Source organism: Leptodactylus fuscus, chromosome 6, assembly GCF_031893055.1.
Source record: "Leptodactylus fuscus isolate aLepFus1 chromosome 6, aLepFus1.hap2, whole genome shotgun sequence".
NCBI classification, from domain to species: Eukaryota; Metazoa; Chordata; class Amphibia; order Anura; family Leptodactylidae; genus Leptodactylus; species Leptodactylus fuscus.
The window spans coordinates 90,148,393-90,173,681 of record NC_134270.1 but is presented as its reverse complement, the minus strand read 5'-3'; the positions used below and the strand labels follow the sequence as shown (position 1 = coordinate 90,173,681).

The 25,289-nt window shown below is 44.7% G+C and overlaps 1 protein-coding gene across 3 annotated transcripts in view; it reads right to left on the bottom strand.

The window, feature by feature from the left end:
* Positions 1 to 25,289, bottom strand: part of CSE1L (chromosome segregation 1 like) — a 101,195-nt gene that overhangs the window by 2,504 nt on the left and 73,402 nt on the right. For all 3 annotated transcript variants that reach the window (XM_075276767.1, XM_075276765.1, XM_075276766.1), the window contains 3 exons: positions 14,590 to 14,798; positions 7,950 to 8,047; positions 917 to 1,002 (listed from right to left, as the gene is read on the bottom strand). In XM_075276767.1, coding sequence (XP_075132868.1) covers positions 917 to 1,002; positions 7,950 to 8,047; positions 14,590 to 14,798 — 393 coding nt within the window. The remainder of the gene's footprint in view (positions 1 to 916; positions 1,003 to 7,949; positions 8,048 to 14,589; positions 14,799 to 25,289) is intronic.

The following is a 25,289-nucleotide window of genomic DNA, read 5'->3' as shown; positions in this document are numbered from 1 at the left end:
GCTCTCCTGCACATAAACAGCACAGATTAGACACAGATTGGTGTTGTTTGCATGGACTAAAAACATTTAATATTGACAGGACCGCAAAAGTATGGCATTTACTCCAAATTTTTTTGCAGCCCTTCAATTTTGCCCAGATGGACTGTGTGTATGGGCCCACTGAAAAGTTTGGGTCCATACTTTTATTTACAATTGGGGATAAAAATTACAGCAGTGTGCATTATAATTTAACATTTCAATGTGCCTCATATTAATAACAATTAACCCCATTATGTCCCCCACATTTACCTCTGTGTGCTTCACAAGTGTTACTTCATAAGTGTTACTATTAAGCAGGAGACATGAAGGTACTAATTAAGTAAATATCTTCATGATTGAGGTGCTTAATTAATACCTCAATATGTCTCACATATTAGTAACCCCTTATGTAAAGCACACAAGGGTTAATGTGCTTAATATTAATGAGCCACATGGAGTTACTGAAACTGAATTAATAACCTCAAATGCCTGACATTAATAGAAATAGTAACCTCAGCATGTTTTTTCCCTTTCACTGGAGGGTACTATCCTCCTCCAGGAGCGTTTGCAGGGAGGCACACAGCAAGAAATCACTGTAGCAGGCAGGGTCCTTGTGCTGTACAGTGATGATCTTTGCCTCTTGTACTTTCTTCTTCCCTAACAGTAGAACACCATCTACATAGGGAGGGTTTTCATCACAGTAGCAGAACTTGCAGGTAGATGGAGCTAAAAGACCAATTCTTATAGCATCCAGTATGTTTAGCATGACCAGAAATAATACCTGACTGAAAAGACATCTATTTAATAAAACTGACTCAATTTCTATTCATAAAAGGAATCAGGCATCCTGGAATAAAGCAAAACCACATCAAGAAACATATATTAAAGTCAAACTTACTCTTGACAAACTTTGTGGTTTTGGAGTTCTGTAACCTCTGGAAAAGAACAATAAAGATCTGTCTCTTGTACTGATCCACACATTCTCTACAAGACAAAAAGATGTAATTGGTGAGAATAGGGGTTGTCACGGGATGGTTAGAGTCTATACTATAGGCAATGTGTAATATATATTTCATGTGGAATGTATTCTCTAACCTGTTATATACATCAATGTGTAGTTGGCTGATTGGGGTCTAGTGTGTTAGCACATTGTATGCAAATACCTCTAACTAGTGAGGACCAGTGAGGACAATGGGTGGAGATAATCTGATCAGTGTCTCCAAGAAGATGTTGGATGGTGCATTGTCCATAGTAGACAGGGAGTCTGCTCTCCTTGGTATAGGTGAGGGGGGAAGGATCTGTGACTCAGCCCTTCCCACCCACAGATATAGGTGTAACAGTTTTAGTATATAGTTGTAGCTGGAGTTAGTATGAGTTAGCCGGCCTGTGCACAGCTCTGCAGAGAGCCAGGATATAGTTACAGGACCAAGGAACCAAAGTTATCATTGGATTGTGACTTCTGTGGACTTATTGTTATTACGGTTGATGTGACCGCCACCGGCTACTAACTTTGTGGATTACAATAAATTGCTGTTGTCTCCCGACCTCTTGCGTCCGTGTTGATTCAAAAGACCATCCGGAGGAAGACGTATACCTTTGCTCCGTGACAGGGACACTTCCATATATACAAAGCAGCAACAGCTACAACCTCCCCATGTTCTATTAATTGTTCCACCTCAAATGGACTCCTTTAAGAGTACAGCTAAGTTATCAACACAAAATACTTGGAAACCCCATTAACCCTTTACTGAAATGGGACATTCACAAGCAGGGCTGTAGAGTTGGTAGACCAACAGGCCGACAATTTTTCCACAGACTAACTCCTTCACAAAAGGCTGAAAGTAATGGTTAGTCTGAAGCATTTCCTCCAAGTCATTACAAATATTAAAGCCAGTCAGAACCAGTAATTTTTTCCTGACTCCTGCCATAATTGGTCCTGACCACACAGCCCAACATACATGTAGACGGACAGACATAGGCTACTTTTTATCCCGGTAAAATGACATGGCTTCACGACTGTTATGAATTTATGTTTGCATACTATATTAAACTGTTCTTGGCAGCAGGCTGATAAAACCTGGTCTGTTATCTCTCTATGTAAACACACAGCTAACCCTCAGTCCATTGTGTTCAGGCATTTGCATATTATCTGATATGCTCCAGACACAGTGGTGACACACTGGATGGGAAAACACCTTTAACACAAGTTGGCAGTTTGCTAATTTTAAACATGCTGGGGGAAAGAAATTTGCTGCAAAATTCTAAAACAAGAACTATGAAGGTAGGCAGATGTCAATAGAGTTCTCCTCAAGCAGAGCTGAGGGAGATCATAAACACCAACAACACGCTTATTATATCGCTTCTGAGCGAGCTGCTGAGATGCCAGAACAATCACGGGCATAGCGTGAGGAACGAGTTCAGTGGCAGGCCAACTTGACAGCTGCTGAAACGCTGAAGCAGGTGGATAATCAACGCCAACAACACACTTAGTATATGGCAGGGGTAGGCAACCTTTTTTGTTCGGCGTGCCGATTTAAGTTTAAAAATCAAAGATGAGGTCCTCAGAGTGCTGGGCAATAATTGTAAGGCTGACAACACCTACACTATAGTCATATAGCACAAACATAGGGGTGCTGTCATACTGCGCTCCCAGCCACATGCGCTGACCACTATTTGCCTGGATACACATGTTCTTTTCCTTTAGAAGCAATGTAAGTACATGCGTAACCCACAATTAGTGGTAATGTATGTGACTGGGAGCAGAGTAAGGTCATACCTGTAAAGAGCTGACACACAATGTACTTGTATGCTCCATTAAGTCCTTGGCCGTTAGTAACTTCAGTTTTCTGTAAGGGAGCGTTCACACTACCGTCGGTGTCCTGGCTGGGGTTTTGCTGTTACTGCACCGCCAGGAACTAAAAGTGACTGAAATTAATCTGCGTTTCACTTAGGGAGCGTTCACACTACCGTCGGTGTCCGACAGCTAGTGTCCACTGCTAATGTCTGTTCAAAATCTTGTGCGGACATTAGCAGCGGACACTAGCTGTGTCTGACATTTTGCATTGATTTAAACGGACACCGGGTGCGTTCTTTTACTGTCTGTGGGTGTCCTTAACTGTCTGTTCTCAAAGATGTCCGACTTTTCAAGCGGACAGCAAAACCCGACATGTAGGTTTCTTGAAAAGTCGGACATCTTTAGGAACGGACACTTAAGGACACCCACGAACAGTAAACGAACGCACCCGATGTCCATTTAAATCAATGCAAAATGTCACAGACACAGCTAGTGTCCGCTGCTAATGTCCGCACAAGATTTTGAACAGACATTAGCAGTGGACACTAGCTGTCGGACACCGACGGTAGTGTGAACGCTCCCTAAGTGAAACGCAGATTAATTTCAGTCACTTTTAGTTCCTGGCGGTGCAGTAACAGCAAAACCCCAGCCAGGAATTAATGGGTGTCACACTTTCAACAAAGTGGCTGCACTGGTGCCCAGGAACTGGATTTGGCTATAATTGCATCTAGTTACAGTGTCACCACCCAATAGAATCACACTAAGGCTGAGGCCCCACATTACAAAAATGCAGCTTTTTTATTGCAGATTTAGCTGCATTTTTTTTTTTCTGTCAAAGCCAAGAATGGCTAGAAAACTAATGGGAAATATATAGGAAGCTTCTTATGTGTCTCCCTCCTGCTCAATCTACTCCTGGCTTCGGCTCAAAAAACCCTAGCAAAATCTGCAACGAAAAAAAGCTGTTTCTGCAACGTGGGGCTTTAGCCTAAGGCCCTCACGTTGTTGGAACACAGCTTTGTTTGTTACATATTTTGCTGTGTTTTTCTGAGCCTAAGCCAGGAGTGGATTGAGCAGAAGGGAGACATATAAGAAGCTTCCTATATATTTCCCATTCCTTCTGTAGCCATTTTTAGCTTTGGTTGAAATAAACCGCATGAAAATCTGCAACAAAAATGCTGCATTTCTGCAATGTGGGGCCTCAGTCTAACGCCTCCTGCATACAAGTGGCACGCATGTGGTTTTCACTGACCTATACATTAAAAATGAATTGACAGGGCTGCAAATGCAGACAGATATAGGGGATGTATAGGACAGATATAGGGGACGTATAGGACAGATATAGGGGACGTATAGGACAGATATAGGGGACGTATAGGACAGATATAGGGGACGTATAGGACAGATATAGGACCTGCTCAATAGTTTTCAGCTCTTCAATTTGGCCCAGATACACAACCACAAAAAGAATGGCTGTATATATGGGTCAATTGAAATATATAGGTCTGTACTTTTATCCACAGTTGTAGATAAAGAGTCTGGTCATGTATATTACAGGTAACAACTCAATGTGCCTCATATTAATAGCAGTTAACCCCATCATGTCCCTCACATTAACCCCCTGTGTGCTTTACATAAGGGACACTGATATGTGAGACATATGGAGGTAATAAGTGAATATCTTCATTATATAGGTCCCTTATTAGTACCTCCATATGTCTCACATATCAGTAACTCTTATGTGAGCAACACAGGGGTTAATGTGAGGGACATGATGGGGTTTATTCCTATTAATGTGAGGCACATGGAGTTACTAAAACTAAAGTAATAACTCCAAATGCCTGACATTAATAAGAATAGTTAGTAACACACACATACCTGGTGTTGTGTTTGCTTTCACTTTGCTCCCCGGAGCTTCCTCTCCTCCTCCTCAGGGCTGCAGATGGCAGGAGCTCCTCACGTGTAGCAGCAGGTCCAGGGAGCCCTTATCCTGTGCAGTGAGAGGCTCACCTCTGATTGGTGGGCAGTGAGAGAAGGGGGCGTGTCCTACACCGCAGCTCTACCAGAGCACTGAAAGGACGCTCTCTCTCAATTAGTGTATGAAAGTTGCGGGCTGGCTGGCGTGCCAGCAAAATATGCCTCGTGTGCCAGTCTTGGCACGCGTGCCAGGGGTTGCCGACCCCTGGTATATGGTGTCCCAGCGAGCTGCTGAAATGCCAGAAAAATCACAGGCCCGGCGTGAGGAACAAGTTCAGCAAAACGCCAACATCACGCAGTCGCTGGCAAAGGCGTGTGTGTGTGTGTATATATATATATGATATATAAAACTGATTTTCTGTCTGTCTGTCCTCTAAGCGTGACCAAACGACTGGAAGGTTTTAGACCGGGCCTCAACTCTCTCGGACGTACCGAGATACAGTATTTCCAAAACAATGACCTGCATTAGCCAATACAAACCTACAAGTCTATCACTCATATTCCAACTGCCAAACACACGGTCACTCCAGGTGTATCCAATACTGATATCCAAAGTGAGATACATGCATCAGATTAGATACACGTCTCAGAAAACAGTATCACATGTCGGAGGATTAGATACACGGCTCAGAACACAGTATCACATGTTGGAGGGGTAGATACTGTTAAATATAGTCTCACACCGCGTGACTGATGAGACTAGAGGTGCACTTCGGTGACGCCAAGAAGCAGCTGGAGTCCAATCAGATTCGTAGTTGAAACAGCAAAAAAAGGTTTCATTCAAACAAATAGGTTACAGTCCAACAGTTAAAGAAAGTTAAAATAACAGAATATGCATGACAGATATCAAGTGTTAAAATGAAGAGAGTGAGAGCATGTATGAAGGTGGAGTTAGTGCTCTCCCCTCATGTTACCAAAGCCTGCTTATAAAGGCTGAGGACGCTTTACCCTCATTCAAGCTATTTCCTCATATGGAAAAGTGTAAATACGATCCATTCCATGTACTCCGGATCGCTCCTTATTTGACCATAGCCCTAACTTAGGCTTTAATAGTTACTTTTTGTACATGCCTGCCTTATATAATAGTGCCGCTAGCCTTATTAATAGTCTCTCCTTATAAATACATATACAAATATATGTTACAGGCAATGTACGAAATGCAGGCATTCTATAGAATGCCTGGCGTTTTTAGGCAATGTATGAAATGAGAGAATCGTTGCGTACTTTGCCTAGGCATTCTATAGAATTTCGAATGCTATTTAGGCAAAGTATTTCCAAAAACATTTAATCAAATGACAATGAAAGTTGTACAAAACCAAAAATTTATTAAAAGCCAAATTGTTGCCTTTCTTATTAAGGGAAACAAAGCTTTCCACCAAAAACCACAAAGAAATTCAATTGAACCTACTTGTTGCAACCAATAGTCCCTGTGTTCCTTCTTAGTAGCCATTTTGGCGTTTTTGGACGTTGATTAACTTCTGGTAAGTTGGCTTAAAGGGGTTGGCCACCTTCAGACCAATATTGACAAACAAATGTACAATAAAAAGATATACAATTTTCCAATATACTTTTTGTATCAATTCCTCATGGTTTTCTAGATCGGCTTGCTGTCATTCATTCTGTTACTTCTAGAGGATAAAAGTCTGACCATGGTCCTGTGATGTACGGTCCATGGTCATGTGATGAGCACACAGGTGCCGCTCCTTATAGTCACAGCACAGTAATCAGACATCTGCCTGGTAATCAGTGTACACCTGTGTGCTCATCACATGACCATGGACCGTAAATCACATGACCATGGTCAGACTTTTATCCTCGAAGTTTTTTTTAGAAGTAACAGAATGAATGACAGCAAGCCGAAATCTAGAAAACCGTGAGGAATTGATACAGAAAGTATATTGGAAAATTGTATATCTTTTTATTGTACATTTGTTTGTCAATATTGGTCTGGAAGTGGCCAACCCCTTTAAGCAAATGCTGTGTTTTGGCAGCGTTCCCTCAAATTTTGGACAGTTCCTCGTTGAATTGTTGTTTCATGTTCTTCTCCGACCCTCCAGCTTGCTCCTCCACCCGCCCCACCTTCCCACATTTTCCTTCACAAACAAAACCGACCGAACTAAAACACCTGAGGCAACAGCAAGCAGAGAAGACCGTCTGGTATCACAAATCAAAATGCGCGCGAGAAAGGGAGAGACAGAGAGATCATCGGAGATGCTGCTGCACAACGAAGTGAAAACTCCTGAGGCAGAGAGAAAGACCGTCGTCTGTATCACGAGTGCGCGGAAGCAGTGGTTTCATATGCTAGAAGTGAAGCAAGAACAAAGGTAGCTCTCCGCTAGCATTTCATACTTTGCCTGCTTCTTGTCTAGCATTGTATAGAATACCTAGGCAATGTGTGAAATGAGTCCTGATGCTGAGGTGTCTCTCCCTGCTAGTGGACTCCAGTGCAGGTCTGTCACATGTGGCGTGATGCAGTGACGTCATTGTGCCCCGTCTTCTGCATAGTCATTTTTGTCAGAGCAGAGACTCCATAGCTCCCAACACTATCAGATGTCGTAATCCACCAGAAAACTGAAATACTCAATATAAACTCTGTTCACCTCCCTTGTTTCAAGGCTCTTGATTCAAGGGTCAAGAAATGCACACGGCGACTACAAGAAAAAGGTGACCTTGAACAGAAAATCCATTATAGGAGAGACACTCCCTCATAGTAAGGTTAGTGCTGTGGCAAGGGGAGGGGATTGCTGTGACATGGAGGAGGTCCCACAGTTTGCATGAAATCAAGCATGGGCCAAGTTACTTTTCCAGTTCCTCAGAGTTTGTAGTTTCTCTCAGAGGTAGAGTTGGAAGGGTCACGTAATGAGGCAGCTAGACCTACGATGGTCTCACCACAGCAGCTTTGTTAGAACAGCAGTCTGGACATATACATGGTAAACAAGAATTGGGTGAGGAATCCAAAAAGGTACACTCTTGTACCTGAAAGGAAATTTGTTTACAAGAGATAGGAGGGACCTACATGGGGGAAAGTGTGACACAATGCTCAGGACTAATGCATAAAGATTCTGAAAAGATCTCCTATAGTTAGGGCAGGGGTTTAGTGCAAATAAGAGTTTATGACTTCACTTATAAACAAACATATCATAAGTCTTTGACCATTACTTACGATGGTAAGTGCTCAATAATGCTGTTCAGTAAATAAAATCCTTGGTGGTCATTGGTTTTGGAGGCAATGAGTTTCTGGAAGACACCAAGAAGTCCAGGCTGGAAGGAAAAAAAAAAACAAAAAAAACAAAAGAAATGAGCAAAGAAAGTCTCTGACATATGAGGACTGTAAAGCCTTAAAGAATCACTGTAGTGTTAAGTTCCCAGTGTGATCAGAGTAAACTATCACCAAATCAAAGAAATGTCTCTCACCCTGAACCCAGGCTGTCTCCAAAAACATTTTAGTAACAACTGTAAGATTATGCAAGAAATAGGTGCTTTATACATTTCCTAGTATGGGTGATTCATTGGCCAATTAATGAATTTCCTCAACCCCTCCCCCCAAATTTTCTCAGTATATCAATTGTACTACCAAAAATTTGAAGATAGCGTATGTTAGTCTTCCCTGTTGCGCTGTGCAGTGGGGTGGATTTTGGCACAGAGAGAAGAGCCGCACCACTCTCGGGTCAAAACTCGCCTGCCAGGACCGACGCGGTTTTCCCCTCCGGAGTGGACTCAAACGAATGAGCCACGGAATATGCCTGAAGAAAGGGCAGCTCACTTCTCTTTTCTGCTATCGGCAATATGCCGATAGTAGAAAAAAAAAACACTAGTGGTCTCCGTAGACCACCATTATATGGAGGTGGATTTTGAGGCGGATTCAAAATCTGCCTCCTTGCCCCCGTGTGAACTAGCCCTAAATGCTGCTGATGAAGATGGCATCTAAGGGGATTTCTGACATGAGATCCTGTTGACCTCAAAAGAGGAGTTATACCTCTTAAAAAATAAAATAAAATGCAAAATGATATTTAAATATAGCAAAACACCAAAAAACATATTAGCTATTGTCTTAAGGATACCAACCCATAGAATAAACTGTAATTTATGCTGAATGTTCCAAGGGGTCCAAATAGATAGGAAAGCATCTACAGTGTTATTGAGACTTACAGTCAAAAACTCAAGGCTACGAACAACCTTCATTCTGGCAAGCAGCTCAGGGCTCAAAGGGGAGCCACACACAATTTTTGGCAATAAGAGTCTCCGTTGCTGTGCAGAGATATAGAAAAAGCTTTGACATCTTCTTACCCAGGGGGAAGGTTCAGGAAGTATGTAATTGAGACTAGGGGAACACTCTGAAGAAAAAAAATGCATCAGTCTACACCCCGAACTCCCTCCAGAAGCCCAAATGGAAGCCAAAATTGAATGCAACACTGATGAATTATCCAATAACATCTTTCATGCCAGCATGACATATTGAGGAATGTGATGACATTTAGGGCTAGTTCACACGTGAGTACAAGGGGAGGTTTTTGACAGCGGATTTCGCGTCCAAAACCTCCCCTTATAATGGTGGTCTATGGAGACCGCCGAGCTTCTTTTCTCCGCTAGCGGCGGGCTGCCGCTAGCGGAGAAAAGAAAGGACATGTCCTTTCTTCAGGCGGAAGCCGCGCGCAGGCTCAGCCGCGCGGCTTCCGCCCCCGGCAGCTCCCTCCTATGTCGGCTCATTCATTTGAGCCGACAGCAGAGGGTTAAGCCGCGACAGCGATGGTCGCGGCGGGCGGGTTTTGACAAGAGAGAGACGCGGCTCACCGCGTCTCTCTCCGTGTCAAAACCCGCGCGGGCAGTTCACGTGTGAACTAGCCCTTAGCATTACATATCAACTGAAAAATAGCCTTTTGCAAATTACAGAAGTCTACCTGAGGAACAGGTACAGGGAGTGTCTCAAAATAATAAAATAACTTAGGTAGAAGGGACATCTTGACAGCAGTAATTCTCCCCAGAAGAGAGATAGATAGGTTGCCATTTGTCCAAGAGGGCCGCAAGTTTGTGAAATAACTGTGGATAGTTTACGGAATAGATGGTTGCCTATATAGAAGAGAGATGGATCCCAAAATGGATAGAAGCAGTTCGCCATAACCCCCCACCCAAAAAAAAAAAAAAAAAAGAAAAAAATCAATATAGGTCTCGAGCAGATGTAATAAGTTAGGGAGTGTAGTATAAGCAGAAGTAAGGGTAAGGAGGACATTGTCTGCGAAAAGGGAAAGTTATATTCCCTATCCCGGACCTTAATCCCTTTAACATCAGGGTACTGCTGGATCTTGGCTGCAAGGGATTCAATTCAGAGAGCAAAGATGAGCGGGTACAGGCCTTGCCTTGTGCCATTGTGAATGAGGAAGGAAATCAAGGGAGAGTGTGGAAGCATAACTGCTGTTGTGAAGAAGAGTAAAGAACTTGGTTCACAGTGAGAAAGGCTCCTGAGAATCCAAATGCCTCTAATGTGGCTAACATTAAAGACCAATCCAGATGGTCAGAAGCCTTCTTGGCATCCAGGCTCAAAAGGAGGGCAGGTAGAACGATGGTTGGCCATCCCTACCAAGTTCACAGTGTTTCTGCTGTTGTCACTTCCTTGATGACAATGGACGAAACCCATTTACTATTGCTATATATATATATATATATATATATATATATATATATATATATATATATATATATATATATATATATATATCTACATATATATATATCTATATATATATCTACATATATATATATATATATATATATCTACATATATATATATATATATATATATACATATATATATACATGTACATATATATATATATATATACACACACACAAACACGTTATCTGTTGAAGTTTTATAATTTGTATGCCTTACGTGAGCTGGCATAGAGAGAGCTTCTCAGATACACTTTACTTACCGTATTTTCCGGACTACAAGGCGCACATAAAAACCTCAGAAATCGTAAGTGCGGCTTATAGTCCGGTGCGGCTTATATATGGATGGAAGCGGCGGCAAAGTCTGCGTGCCGCTTCCATACATACATAAAAGGCACCGTAAGGGTGCATTCACACTACAGAACGCCGGCGTGTATCACAGCCGTACACGCCGGCGTTACAGCAGGGCTGCCGGACACTTCCTATTCATTTCTATGGGAGCCGGCATGCGAGCGCTCCCCATAGAAATGAATGGGAAAAAAGCAGTCCATTCATTTCTATGGGGAGCGCTCGCATGCCGGCTCCCATAGAAATGAATGGGAAGTGTCCGGCAGCCCTGCTGTCACGCCGGCCTGAAACAGAACGTGAAACTTACCGAGCGGTGCAGGGCGGGAAGGCGGGCATTCAGGCCTCCTCTTCCTCCGATGTTCCGTCCTTCTCCTCCGGCGCTCGCTGATAATGGCCCAGGCCATTATCAGTTAGCGAGCGGCGGAGGAGGAGGACGGAACATCGGAGGAGGACGGAACATCGGAGGAGGCCTGAATGCCCGCCCACCCTGCACCGCTCGGTAAGTTTCACATTCTGTTTCAGGCTTTTATTTTAAAACGGGAGGGGGGGGGGGGTAGTTTAATCTAACTTTTACGGTTGGGCTCTATCAGCATGATTTTGCTGATCGAGCCCCTCCTCGCCTGCCGAGCGCTTCCAATAGAAGCGGCTGGCACGCGGGGGGTTAAGCGGCCGCTGGCAAAGTCTGCCTGCCGCCGCTTTCAATAACATATAATGCGCACCGGACTGCGGCTTATAGTCCGGTGCGCCTTATATATGAACCGAGACGGACTATAAGGCGCTCATGGGCAATGCGGCTTATAGTCCAGTGCGCCTTATAGTCCGTAAAATACGGTAGACTTCCTTGTTATACCACCCTACTATTGTACTGACTACAGTGAAGAAACAGTGACCAGTTTGCAGTAGAGCGAACATCACTTGCATGGAATATCTCAGACTGGCAAGGCTAATAGGATATGAACCAACCCAATAGGAAATCAGGTCGAAGGACAGCGCTCACCCAAATGGATTCAGAAACTCTCCTTTATTGGTAGTAAGACATGGCACAACGTGTTTCGGACACAAGCTAGTCCTTTCTCAAGTGCACAATCACTTAAAAATAATACAAGTAAACAAGATTCTAGTAAATAAAACACCCCTTACACAGTTACATCATTTAAAATTATACAGTTAGGGCCAGAAATATTTGGACAGTGACACAATTTTCGCGAGTTGGGCTCTGCATGCCACCACATTGGTTTTGAAATGAAACCTCTACAACAGAATTCAAGTGCAGATTGTAACGTTTAATTTGAAGGGTTGAACAAAAATATCTGATAGAAAATGTAGGAATTGTACACATTTCTTTACAAACACTCCACATTTTAGGAGCTCAAAAGTAATTGGACAAATAAACATAACCCAAACAAAATATTTTTTTTTTCAATATTTTGTTGCGAATCCTTTGGAGGCAATCACTGCCTTAAGTCTGGAACCCATGGACATCACCAAACGCGGGGTTTCCTCCTTCTTAATGCTTTGCCAGGCCTTTACAGCCGCAGCCTTCAGGTCTTGCTTGTTTGTGGGTCTTTCCGCCTTAAGTCTGGATTTGAGCAAGTGAAATGCATGCTCAATTGGGTTAAGATCTGGTGATTGACTTGGCCATTGCAGAATGTTCCACTTTTTTGCACTCATGAACTCCTGGGTAGCTTTGGCTGGATGCTTGGGGTCATTGTCCATCTGTACTATGAAGCGCCGTCCGATCAACTTGGCAGCATTTGGCTGAATCTGGGCTGAAAGTATATCCCGGTACACTTCAGAATTCATCCGGCTACTCTTGTCTGCTGTTATGTCATCAATAAACACAAGTGACCCAGTGCCATTGAATGCCATGCATGCCCATGCCATCACGTTGCCTCCACCATGTTTTACAGAGGATGTGGTGTGCCTTGGATCATGTGCCGTTCCCTTTCTTCTCCAAACTTTTTTCTTCCCATCATTCTGGTACAGGTTGATCTTTGTCTCATCTGTCCATAGAATACTTTTCCAGAACTGAGCTGGCTTCTTGAGGTGTTTTTCAGCAAATTTAACTCTGGCCTGTCTATTTTTGGAATTGATGAATGGTTTGCATCTAGATGTGAACCCTTTGTATTTACTTTCATGGAGTCTTCTCTTTACTGTTGACTTAGAGACAGATACACCTACTTCACTGAGAGTGTTCTGGACTTCAGTTGATGTTGTGAACGGGTTCTTCTTGACCAAAGAAAGTATGCGGCGATCATCCACCACTGTTGTCATCCGTGGACACCCAGGCCTTTTTGAGTTCCCAAGCTCACCAGTCAATTCCTTTTTTCTTAGAATGTACCCGACTGTTGATTTTGCTACTCCAAGCATGTCTGCTATCTCTCTGATGGATTTTTTCTTTTTTTTCAGCCTCAGGATGTTCTGCTTCACCTCAATTGAGAGTTCCTTTGAGCGCATGTTGTCTGGTCACAGCAACAGCTTCCAAATGCAAAACCACACACCTGGAATCAACCCCAGACCTTTTAACTACTTCATTGATTACAGGTTTACAAGGGAGACGCCTTCATAGTTAATTGCAGACTTAGAGTCCATTGTCCAATTACTTTTGGTCCCTTGAAAAAGAGGAGGCTATGCATTACAGAGCTATGATTCCTAAATCCTTTCTCCGATTTGGATGTGGAAACTCTCATATTGCAGCTGGGAGTGTGCACTTTCAGCCCATATTATATATATAATTGTATTTCTGAACATGTTTTAGTAAACAGCTAAAATAACAAAACTTGTGTCACTGTCCAAATATTTCTGGCCCTAACTGTATACAAACTGTATATGTCAACATTAAAACCGCTCTCTGAAGAGCGGTCCAAAAGGCAACAACCAATAAAACAATTAAAAAATATTGTGTGTTGTCGCATTAATGATAATACAATTCAAAAAAAAAAAAAAAATAATAATAATAATTATACACACACATACACACACACACACACACAGGTTACTGTATTTACTCGAGTATAAGCCAAATTTTTCAGCACAGTTTTTCTCTATTATCTATATCACTCGGTTCATCTGGTTTACTTTCTTCTGACAATTCAAAGCCCTGGTACGCTTTTTAGCATGATAATTGAATTGTATTATGATCATTAATGCATTTACACAATATTTATTAATTGTTTTATTTGGTTGTTGCCTTTTGGGCCGCTCTTCACCAGTAAGTTTTTTCATGCTGACATATACAGTTTGTATATAATTTTAAATTATGTAACTGTGTAACGGGAGGTTTTACTTACTAGAATCTTGTTTACTTGTATTATTTTTAAGTGACTGTGCACTTGAGAAAGGACTAGCTTGTGTCCGAAACGCATTGCGCCATGTCTTACTACTAATAAAGGAGAATTTCTGAATCCATTTGGGTGAGCGCTGTCCTTCGACCTGATTTCCTATTGGGTTGGTCCATATCCTGCTGGTGCACATCATGTTCTTGAAACGTATCGTCAGCTGCTGCCCTGTACTCGGTTAAGTCCTGCTCAGGATCAACTTGTGCCAAAGGCCTTTGGGTTGTTGCGACTTCCTCACAACCCAGCCAGGTGAGCAGGCATTTGTCTTTTTCTGCACCTTCTCCATTTCCCTAGTGATAATACATGCAGATCGGTATCTCTTTTTCTTTTGGCAAGGCTAATAGTTATTTCATGAATCTTGTGAAAAACAATTCCAATTTTTTGAAAGTGCATGTTAAATTAATGTGAATAACTGCACAGCTCTATCCAAAAATTAAAAAAGGTACTCACAATTTTATCAGTGGCACTGACTGCAATTGTCCTTGCTCCTTTCTCCAGGTATGCTTGCAAGAGTCTCACTAGAGGGGGAATATTACCCGTTCTCTCCCACAAAACTGGCTGCAACAGGTGTGGAAACAAAGCCATGTAGGAGGTGGGGATGTCATCTTTATGCATCTCCAAGAGCACAGACATGACTTGGAAAACATATGGCATAAATTCTACAGAAATAAAAACAGCTTTTTTAAGAACAGGCAGGCAAAGAAAATTACAAAAAGAGCTGATTGAACAATCAATTTTAATGGAAATTGAAAAAATTGGATTTTTGTACTCCCTGTAATATCCTTTTCTCGTTGTATTCATTGGCTAACACAGCACCATGGGTATAGACCTTGCCACTAGGAATAGTAAAAGATGTCAGCTCTGTCTCAAGGCTATATCCTCTCCACAGACGCCGTGCTGGCCTGTTTGTACCTTTGTACCACAGCAAAGCAGTAGGAGAGAGAGACCACCACACACAAAAAAAAACAAAAACCCGAACATGGAACCATGATGTCTTTAACCGAAAAATGAACCAAAATAGCTGAGGGCAAGTACAATAAGAAAAGAAAGGTGGGATCTATGCTCCCCAATGAATACAACAAGAAAAGGATTTTACAATGTGTACAAAAATCCAATTTTTTCACTTATTCATTGTGGGACACAGAACCATGGGATGTCCTAAAACAGTCTCAGAGGGAAGAAAGTACATGGTCACGCAAGCAATCTAGTGTACAGCTGTATGTAGGATTTTGCGAAACAACTGGCACCAGCAAAGCTCACAGAATAAGATCTGGTAGAACCTGGTAAAAGTAAGAACAGACGGCGAAGTGGCAGCCTTACAAACATGGGCGACAGAAGCCTCATGCCGAACAGTCTAGGTGCTCCCTACGGTCGTTGTACAATAAGCAGGGATGGGGAAAGGCGGTGGTCTGTCCTTGAGCCGATAGGCCTCCATTATAAACCACATTCACCTCGAGATGGAAACCTTAGAAGCAGTCAGGCCTTAGTGGGTGACATCAGGGAGAATGAATGAACGAGTCAATGAGAGATAAATAGACCTGAATTGCCCAGACCACATACAGGCAGAGAAGAGAACACTCAAGTTAGTGCTTGGGATCTGAGTAAAAAGACATTAAGACAATGTCCCCGTTTATGTGGAAGGAAGAGGCCACATAAAAAACCAAAAACCAAAACAAAGGCTGGTGGATGAAGGAAAACCTTGACATGGTGGAGAATAAGAGTAGGAGGCTTGTGGGACAGAGTAGCCAGTTCAGACACCCTGTGATGAAGTAATAGACACCAGAAAGGCACCAGAACAGAAGGCAAAGAGATCTCATACAAAGGCACAAAAGTGGAAGCCTGAGAGAACTCAAGGATGAGATGAAGATCCCATGGTTTCAAGGAAGAATGGTAGGGAGAAGCACAGAAAAGAAACAGAAAAAAAACAGAAAGGGCAGAAACATTGCCCTTTAAGCAAAGAAAGACTAAGTCCTTGGACCAGGCTGGACTGGAGAAAATCCAAAATCCTGGGAAGAGAAAAAGGAGAGAAAATGGAAGACTCTCACATCACCGTATATACAGTCATGGCCAAAAGTTTTGAGAATGACACAAATATTCTATTTCCACATGATCTGCTGCCCTCTGGTTTTTATGTGTGTTTGTCAGATGTTTTTATCACATACAGAAATATAATTGCAACCATATTATGAGTAACAAAAACTTAAGTGACAGTTAGAATGAGTTAATGCAGCAAGTCAATATTTGCAGTGTTGACCCTTCTTCTTCAGGACCTCTGCAATTCTCCCCGGCATGCTCTCAATCAACTTCTGGACCAAATCCAGACTGATAGCAGTCCATTCTTGCACAATCAATGCTTGCACTTTTTCAGAATTTGTAGGATTTTGTTTGTCCACCCGTCTCTTGATGATTGACCACAAGTTCTCAACGGGATTAAGATCTGGGGAGTTTCCAGGCCATGGACCCAAAATCTCTGTTTTGTTCCCTGAGCCATTTAGTTATCACCTTTGCTTTATGGCAAGGTGCTCTATCATGCTGGAAAAGGCATTGTTGATTGCCAAACTGCTCTTGGACGGTTGGGAGAAGTTGATCTTGGAGGACATTCTGGTACCATTCTTTATTCATGGCTGTGTTTTTAGGCAAGAATGTGAGAGAGCCAATTCCCTTGGCTGAGAAGCAACCCCACACATGAATGGTTTCAGGATGCTTTACAGTTGGCATGAGACAAGACTGGTGGTAGCGCTCACCTCGTCTTCTCCGAATAAGCTGTTTTCCAGATGTCCCAAACAATCGAAAAGGGGATTCATCAGAGAAAATGACTTTACCCCAGTCCTTAGCAGTCTACTCCCTGTGCCTTTTGCAGAATATCAGTCTGTCCCTGATGTTTTTTCTGGAGAAAAGTGGCTTCTTCACTGCCCTCGAGACCAGGCCTTGCTCCAAGAGTCTCCGCCTCACAGGGCGTGCAAATGCACTCACCTGCCTGCTGCCATTCCTGAGCAAGCTCTGCACTGCTGGTAGCCCAATCTTGCAGCTGAAACACTTAAGAGACGGTCCTGGCGCTTGCTGGTCTTTCTTGGGCGCCCTGGAGCCTTTTTGCCAACAATGGAACCTCTCTCCTTGAAGTTCTTGATGATGCGATTAGATTGTTGACTGAGGTGCAATCTTTCTAGCTGCGATACTCATCCCTGTTAGGCCATTTTGTGCAGTGCAATGATGACTGCACGTGTTTCTTTAGAGATAACCATGGTTAACAGAAGAGAAACAATGATGCCAAGCACCAGCCTCCTTTTAAAGTGTCCAGTGGTGTCATTCTTACTTAATCATGACAGATTGATCTCCAGCCCTGCCCTGTCCTCATCAACACCCACACCTGTGTTAATGGAGCAATCACTGAAATGATGTTAGCTGGTCCTTTTAAGGCAGGGCTGCAATGATGTTGAAATGTGTTTTGGGGGATAAAGTTCATTTTCTAGGCAAATATTGACTTTGCAAGTAATTGCTGTTAAGCTGATCACTCTTTATAACATTCTGAAGTATATGCAAATTGCCATTAGAAAAACTGAAGTAGTAGACTTTGTAAAAATTTATATTTGTATCATTCTCAAAACTTTTGGTCATGACTGTAGGCCTTTCTCACATGTTGATATTAGAGATGAGCGAACACCATTCGATTGAATAGGTATTCGATCAAATATCAGGCCCTTCGAGGTATTTGTTTCCAATCGAATACCATGCGGCATACGCATTGAAAATTCGTATCCCCTCTCACCTTCCCTGGCACGTTTTTTGCACCAATAACTGTGCAGGGGAGGTGGGACAGGAACTACGACAAAGGAGGCATTGAAAAAAAATTAAAAAAACCCATTGGCTGCCAAAAACATGTGACCTCTTATTTATAAGAATATCCAGCACCATCTTCTTGTCATTTTGTGGCTTGTAGACGTAGGGACAGATGTGCTGAGGGCTAGAGAGGATTAGCTTCTAGTAGGCAGGGAAAAACTGAAGAAAAACAACAGCTCTTTTCAGAGCTATACTGAAGGGAGAGGAGTTTAGCTTTCCACGGAGTGTCCCCTCAAACACCTAACAGGGATACAGAGCAATTAGGTCCGGCTATATACGCTCAATCCAGATATCCCCAGTGTGTACCTCCAAAACCTAAGTGGGATACACAGAAATACAGTCAGGCTATGTACGCTCAATCCAGATATCCCCAGTGTGTACCCCCAAAACCTAAGTGGGACACACAGAAATACAGGCAGGCTATGTACGCTCAATCCAGTTTTTCATGGTGTGTAACCCCAAAACCTACCTGGGAGACACAGAAATTCAGTCAGGCTATGTACGCTCAATCCAGATATCCCCAGTGTACACCCCCCAAAACCTACCTGGGGAGACAGCCGTTCATTCAGGCCATGTATAGTCAAACCTGTTTTTAATGCAGTACCCCCCCCCCCCCCAAAGCTAAGTGGGAGACACAGCAATTCAATCAGGCTATATCAGCTCAATCCAATTTTTAAGGGTCTACCCCCCAAAAGCTAAGTGTGATACACAGCAATTCAGTCATGCTATATGAGCTCAATCCAATTTTTTGTTCAATCCAGTGTTTGCTCTCCATGATGTTAACTATGCCTTTGTCTCTTGAAAAGCAACCCAACATGAAGTCAGCCATGTGTGCCAGTGTGCTACTTGGCATGACTTCGCTGCCCCCAACTGTAAGGGTCACTCTCCATTTCCTCCATTTAACACTCCCCTTCACACCATCTGTGTTGAAGCAATGGGATGCACTGAACTTCACCCTCAAGCCTCGTGTGGGACAGTGACATGAAATGCCACTTCATCCCCTCTTCTTCCTCCGCCAGCCAATGGTGCGAAGATGACAGGTGTGTGCTCTGAATGTTATCAGCCTAGCAGAGGCTACTTTTCACTTACGAAAATGGCCGCACTTTGACCAGTATATCAGGCACAATGGTTTCAAAGAACCTTTACACCAACAAGTTGAAATCGTGGGCCATGTGTGGACCGTGTTTGAGTCTGGCAAGCTCCAGATCTGCTACCAAGTTCCGGCCATTATCATATACGCAAACATGCCTGGGCTCAGGTGCAGTGAGGAAAACCATATTGCCATATCATCCTGGATGGCATCCCTCACCTCGGAGGCAGTGTGCTGTCTGTACCCCAAGCTGATGAGCTTCAGCATGGCCTGCTGACATCTCCCCACGCCAGTGTTACAGCGTTTCCAGCTCGTAGCTGGGGTCGAGGTTGCAGCGCAGGAGTAGGCTTTCAGAGAACCCCTGCCATGAATTTTGGGCTGGGAGAGGAGATAGGCCACCCCAGTTTGCACCCCAAGCTCAGACTCCACTACATTCACCCGGCCTGTCATTAAAGAGAAGCAGCATCCCTGACCGCAGGCGCTTGTGGTTAAGTGGACCTTGCAGCAAAGCGCGGAACTCTGGGTCCGACTGATGTTATGGGACACATGCAGGCGCAAGGCGGGGACAGCACACCAAGAGAAGTAGTATCGGCTAGGCCCAGCATAGCGAGGTGCCACAGCTGCCATCTGGTGACAGAAGGTCTCAGTATCCAGAAGCATAAACGCCAACATCTCCAGGGCCAGCAGTTTTTAGATGAGGCCGTTGAAGGCTCGGGCAAGTGGGTGCCTTGCGCTGTACTTCTGCCTGCAATGAAATGCCTGGGAGATGGGGAGTGGCTAGGAAGAGGCGTATGATGGTGCAGGCAAAAAGGGCGGATGGGGGTGAGCACACCAAAGTGTCAGAGACAGATGTGTAGATGTCCAGGCTGTTGGTCTGGACTGCAGCACAGCACTGTAAACAGTGGAAGAAGCAGTGTCGGCAACGCCGGGCGACGATTGTCCTGCGTTTGCGCTCTCCCACTGAGACCAGGGCTTGCCTTCCAAATGACAGCGCACGCAAGAGGTGGTAAGGTTGCTCTTTTCAGTGCCCCTACTCAGATTAAACTTGCAAAGTGTGCAAACCGCACTAAATTTGTCATGTAACTGACATCTAAATGATGGGTCTATCCATTGGCTGTTAATTTTGATGAAAGTCAGCCGGTCAGCCGGCTGTGCTTATTCGTGATGATGCCACCGGCTGTGCTGAAGACACTTTCCAATAGCACGCTGGCGTCAGGGCAGGAAAGGACCTCCAAGGCGTATAGCGCAAGTTCCAGCCACAAATCCAACTTGGAGACCCAATAAGTGTAGGGCGCAGAGGGATCGGAGAGGACAGGGCTGGGGTCGGCCAGGTACTCCTGCAACATGCGCCTATACTTGTCCCTCCTGGTGACACTAGGCCCCTCAGTGGCGGTAAATTGGCCAGGAGATGCCACTGGCCTCCTGTGTGACAATGAGATTGTCTGCCACTTAGTCATCCTCCTCTTCCTCCATCAGTATACGCTGCGAAGCTGACAGGAGTGTGCACTGACTATCCTGCTGGGATGGTTTTGCTCCTATGCCCGACTCCTCAGTGTACAATGCGTTATCCCTGATGGCGAGGAGGGATTCTTGCATCACACACAGGAGTGGGATTGTTACATTCACGAGTGCGTCGTCACAGCTGACCCTCTTGGTGGACTCCTCAAAGACACGAAGAGATCTCGCATAAGTCTGCCAACATGTGCGAGTTTTGCGCGAGTGGCTAGTACACGGAAAATCTTTGGCCTTGCTGCCTCTGGACATGCCTCTGCCTCTAGCCACCTTTTTTTCCTGCTTAGCTTGCCTCCCCTGTCCATGTCGGGTCGGTGGCCTCGTTGTCCATAAACTCCTCTTCCAATTGCTCACTCTCCCCATACTGCAAACCGCACATAACCACAGCTTGCCCTGATGGCAACTGTGTCTCGTCATCATCACTGAGGCCCAGAAACGCCAGTTGCAGGTCCAAAACCACAAAATTGGTAGGAAATGGCGGATGCTCCGGTATTTGGGCATCAGGACACACAAAGTTGTCTGGTAGCTCCTGCGATTTGGGAAGTGGTTCAACAGAGGGAGAGACAGTAAAAGGACCCGAAAAGAGATCCTGGGAGGGGGCAAGGGTGGGATGACTCTGTTGGGAAGATTGGGCATGTTGGGAGGAAGGAGGGGCAGACTCTTGGGTGTGAAGACGACTGCAGATAGTGGCTGACTGGCTGGTGGAAAAGCAGCTGGAAGCATTATTCACTAGCCATTTTAACACCTGCTCCTGGTGCTTGGGCCTGGTCTGCGTTGTACCCTGCACCCTGCTTAACGCAGCTGTCATATCAGGAATTGTGATGAGCGAATGCTAATGTTGAAGAACCCTTGGGTTTTGGAGATGGAACTCCATCAAAGGTCTCTGCTGCTCACACACCCTGCTCAACATATGGTATCTAGGATTTCAGCATGTGGTGACCTCGCACAACAGCCGGTGATTCAGGCAAATGTAGGCGTTGCTGGAGTGTATTGAGGCTAGCAGCAGCTACTGTAGACTTGCCAAAGTGGGCGCACAAGCTCCGCACTTTAACCGGTAGCTCGTGTAAATTGGTGTACGTTTTTAAAAACCATTGCACCAATAAGTTGAAAACGTGGGCCAGGCATGGACCATGTTGGAGGCTGGCAAGCTCCAGAGCCGCCACCAGGTTCGGTCCATTATCACACACGACAAAAATGCCTGGCCCTAGGTGCAGCGGGGAAAAACACATTGCCATATCATCCAGGATGGCATCCCTCACCTCGGAGGCAGAGTGCTGTCTGTCCCCCAAGCTGAGGAGCTTCAGCACGGCCTGCTGACGTCTCCCCACGCCAGTATTGCAGCGTTTCCGGCTCGTAGATGGGGTCGATTTAACGGCGGAGGAGGAGGGTGGTGTTTCAGCACTCCTGCCAGGAATATTGGGCAGGGAGACAAGGCAGGCCGCCACAGTTTGCGACCCGGTCCCAGCCTCAACTATATTCAGCCAGTGTGCCGTGATTGAGATGTAGCATCCTGGCTGCATGCACTTGTCCACGCGTCGGTGGTCAAATGGAACTTTGTGCAAAGCGCAGAACTTACGGCCCACCTGATGTTACGGGACACGTGCTGGTGCAAGGCTCAACTCAACCTAAGGGCCAAAAACACTGCTGGTGAATTTTGTTCAGTTCCAAAGGACTCTGTTTATATTTAGCTCAGTCACAGCTCCAGAACGTGGCAGCCTATTCCACTCTCTCACTACCCTCACTGTCAAAGTTTTTCCTAATGTCTAATCTGTATCTCTTTCCCTTTAGTTTCATCCCATTGCTTCTTGTACTTCCTTGTGCTAATGAGAATAGGGTAGATCCCTCTGCACTGACTACCTTTCAGATATTTGTAGACTGCTATTAAATCTCCCCTCAGCCTTCTCTTCTGCAAACTAAACAATCCCAATTCTCAAATCCCAATTCTCCACCTTTGCGGTCCTCTAAATAAGTTACCCCCAGGACTTGATGCCAAAATGTTATCAATTTCCCAATCCAAATCAAGGTCAATATCTGGGTCCTCAGTCCAATCCACTGCATCAATCCCACACAATGAGAGTGATGGTTCTGGAACCACCATTTTAGGGGCTAACAATTTTAAAGGGGCTAACACTCTGCTGGTGCAAGGCTCAACTCACCCAAAGGGCAAAAAACTCTGCTGGAACAAGACTGAACTAAGTTAAAGGGCCTAAAACTCTGCTGGTAAGAAGCTGAAGTCACTTAAAGGGCCTCAATCTCTGCTGGTAGCTCATCTTAAGGGCCTCTACATTAATTTGGAAGGGCTCACGTTAATGGCCAGAAAAGTGAATTTTGGAAGGTCTTACCACATCTCACACACACATCCACAATGACAGTTCAGGGTGGGTACTGTTAGATTTCCCATTGCCTATTCCATCTGTGGTTGTCATGGGCAAAGTGATTTAAAAGGGTGCTTGTTAATGTTTCTTTAGCTTAAATTTGGGTTTCTGTCCATCCAATTGGGGAGTAAATAAGGTTTCCAGGTATTTTCCCACTTTGATAGAGTTTTTTTTGAGTGTGGAAAGTGTGTAGTTGATAGGCTGTGACGGTGGGGTAAAACTGTGACTTGGGCTTGTTAGATGCCCCCAGGCATGCTTCCCCTGCTGTCCCAGTTGCATTACAGAGGTGTTGGCATCATTTCCTGAAGTGTCATAGTGGACTTGGTGACCCTCCTGAGTCAAATTGTGGGTTCCCCTGAAACAAAGCATTTTGCCCCATAGACTATAATGGGGTTCGATATTTGTTCGAATAGTCGAATATTGAGTGGCTATTCGAAACGAATAACGGATATTTTGCTGTTCGCTCATCTCTAGTTGATATATCTTTGCAGACTGGGGGTTCCAGGCCCTGAGCATGGTCTGGATAACAGACTCTGAAAAAGCAAGATGCCTCGGCAGAGGTAAGGTGGGGTGAAACTGCAGTCCTTGAAACAGAAGGTCGATTTGTCAAGGAAAAAGCCAAGGTGCGTCCGCCAGCAGGAACGTGAGATTCCTATACCATGCATGGCGGGCCAACCCAAAACCATCAGGATGGCTGGACCCCCTAGGTCTTGAGCTTCTTGAGAATCTGAGGGAGAAGAGGCGCTAACAGGTACAGAAGGCAATAAATGCAGGAAAGTCATTCTCCTGAATGGAGAGTAGCCACCCAAAAAAATTCATGCAGAGGAGGGCTTGGAAGATGAAGGCTTGGAGGACTTGGTGCATACTGCCAGACAGGTCTGGACTTGAAAGAAAAAAACTTGGAGCGGTAGTCCTTGGAAGACTCCTCTGTAGCCAGAGGTGGAGCCACAAAAGGAGTAGAAAGGCTGAGAATGGCTGGAAGAGGAAGGAGAGAACTTCAAGAGGCTTTGGTGATTAGCTGTTCAAGGCCTTATCCAAAAAGCTGGTCATGTTTGATCTGAGAGAAGGGAAGAGCCAAAACTGCCATTTTAGATGCGGATTTAATGTTCCATGGACGGACCCTGAAAATACAGTAGAATGCTACTGCATTGGCGACCACCTTGACAGAATAGCCTGCTACTTCCAGGGAGGTATCGTACAGGTACTTGAAAGTGATAAGGATTTGAGAGACGAGCAGCTGGTTATCCTTAAGGAGGATTCATTGCAGAGACCAATCCGGAGCCATTTGGCCAAGGAAAAGCAGGCCTTGCTGATCCAAAAAGAGGTGAAAGAAGTCAGGAAGGGAAAGTCAGACACTACAAATGCCACCTTGGCAAGGGCCCACCCTCTTGTCCGAGAAATTGCTAAGGAAGGCCTCTAAAGGCATAATAGTAGCCTGGAAAAGCCTAGCTAAATGCCCCAGGCTATGGTGACGACTCTGGTGGAAGGAATTGTCCTCTCGAAAAACAGAATTCAAGTGCTCTGAGATATGTGTGGTATCAGGGAGGGGGATGAGAAAGTTATTGACTAAATGGTGAACTGAGAAGGCAGCCATTTCAAAGATTCCACAACACACTAGTTAAGTCTAGCAAGGTCGTTTATGGCCCGGGTAAAGAAAACCACCCAGTATGGGGGAGGATGTGCTGAAAGATGGCCATGAGGGTCCCGAGTCAGATGTTGGCTTAGGTGGAAGGCAGAGCGAGCAGATGGGCTCAGGCTAATGCATGATAACTTTATTACAGCGGGCGCAAGTATAAAATGTGGAAGCAGCAGGAGTGGCCAAATATTATATTCGCTCTTCACAGCAGGACATGGTGGAGGGGGCATTTTGAAAATAGGTGGTTCGGAAGTCAGATGGGTACTCCAGAAGGCCTGGTGAAGAGCCCAGAGGGTGCCAGGGGCAAGAATGGGTGTGGTCTCCATTAAAACTGGATGTCCCTCTCGACTGGAGCTGAGAAGAGGGCAGAACTACTGATGGATGAGGGGCTCATTCACTTAAAAGATGCCCCCATTGCTTTAAGCCTAAGCATGGCCCACAAGAGGTGTTTTGGTGCTCTTTGGGGATGCCTTGGGGACAGGAGAGTAAAAGGAGTAAGGAATTTTTGTACTTTGCTTATCTTTCATCTTCGGGCTCTGCAGGGTCACCCTGTCTGTGAGCCTCACGCTGATAAGTGGGGTCACTGGCTTTCCAGCCAACAATGAGGCGAGTAGGGTCTGGGTGACCTGCAAGGTACTCTATGGAGAGTAATGGGCTCCACAGTGGGGTATGACTAGTGTGGCATACACGTTTAACCCCC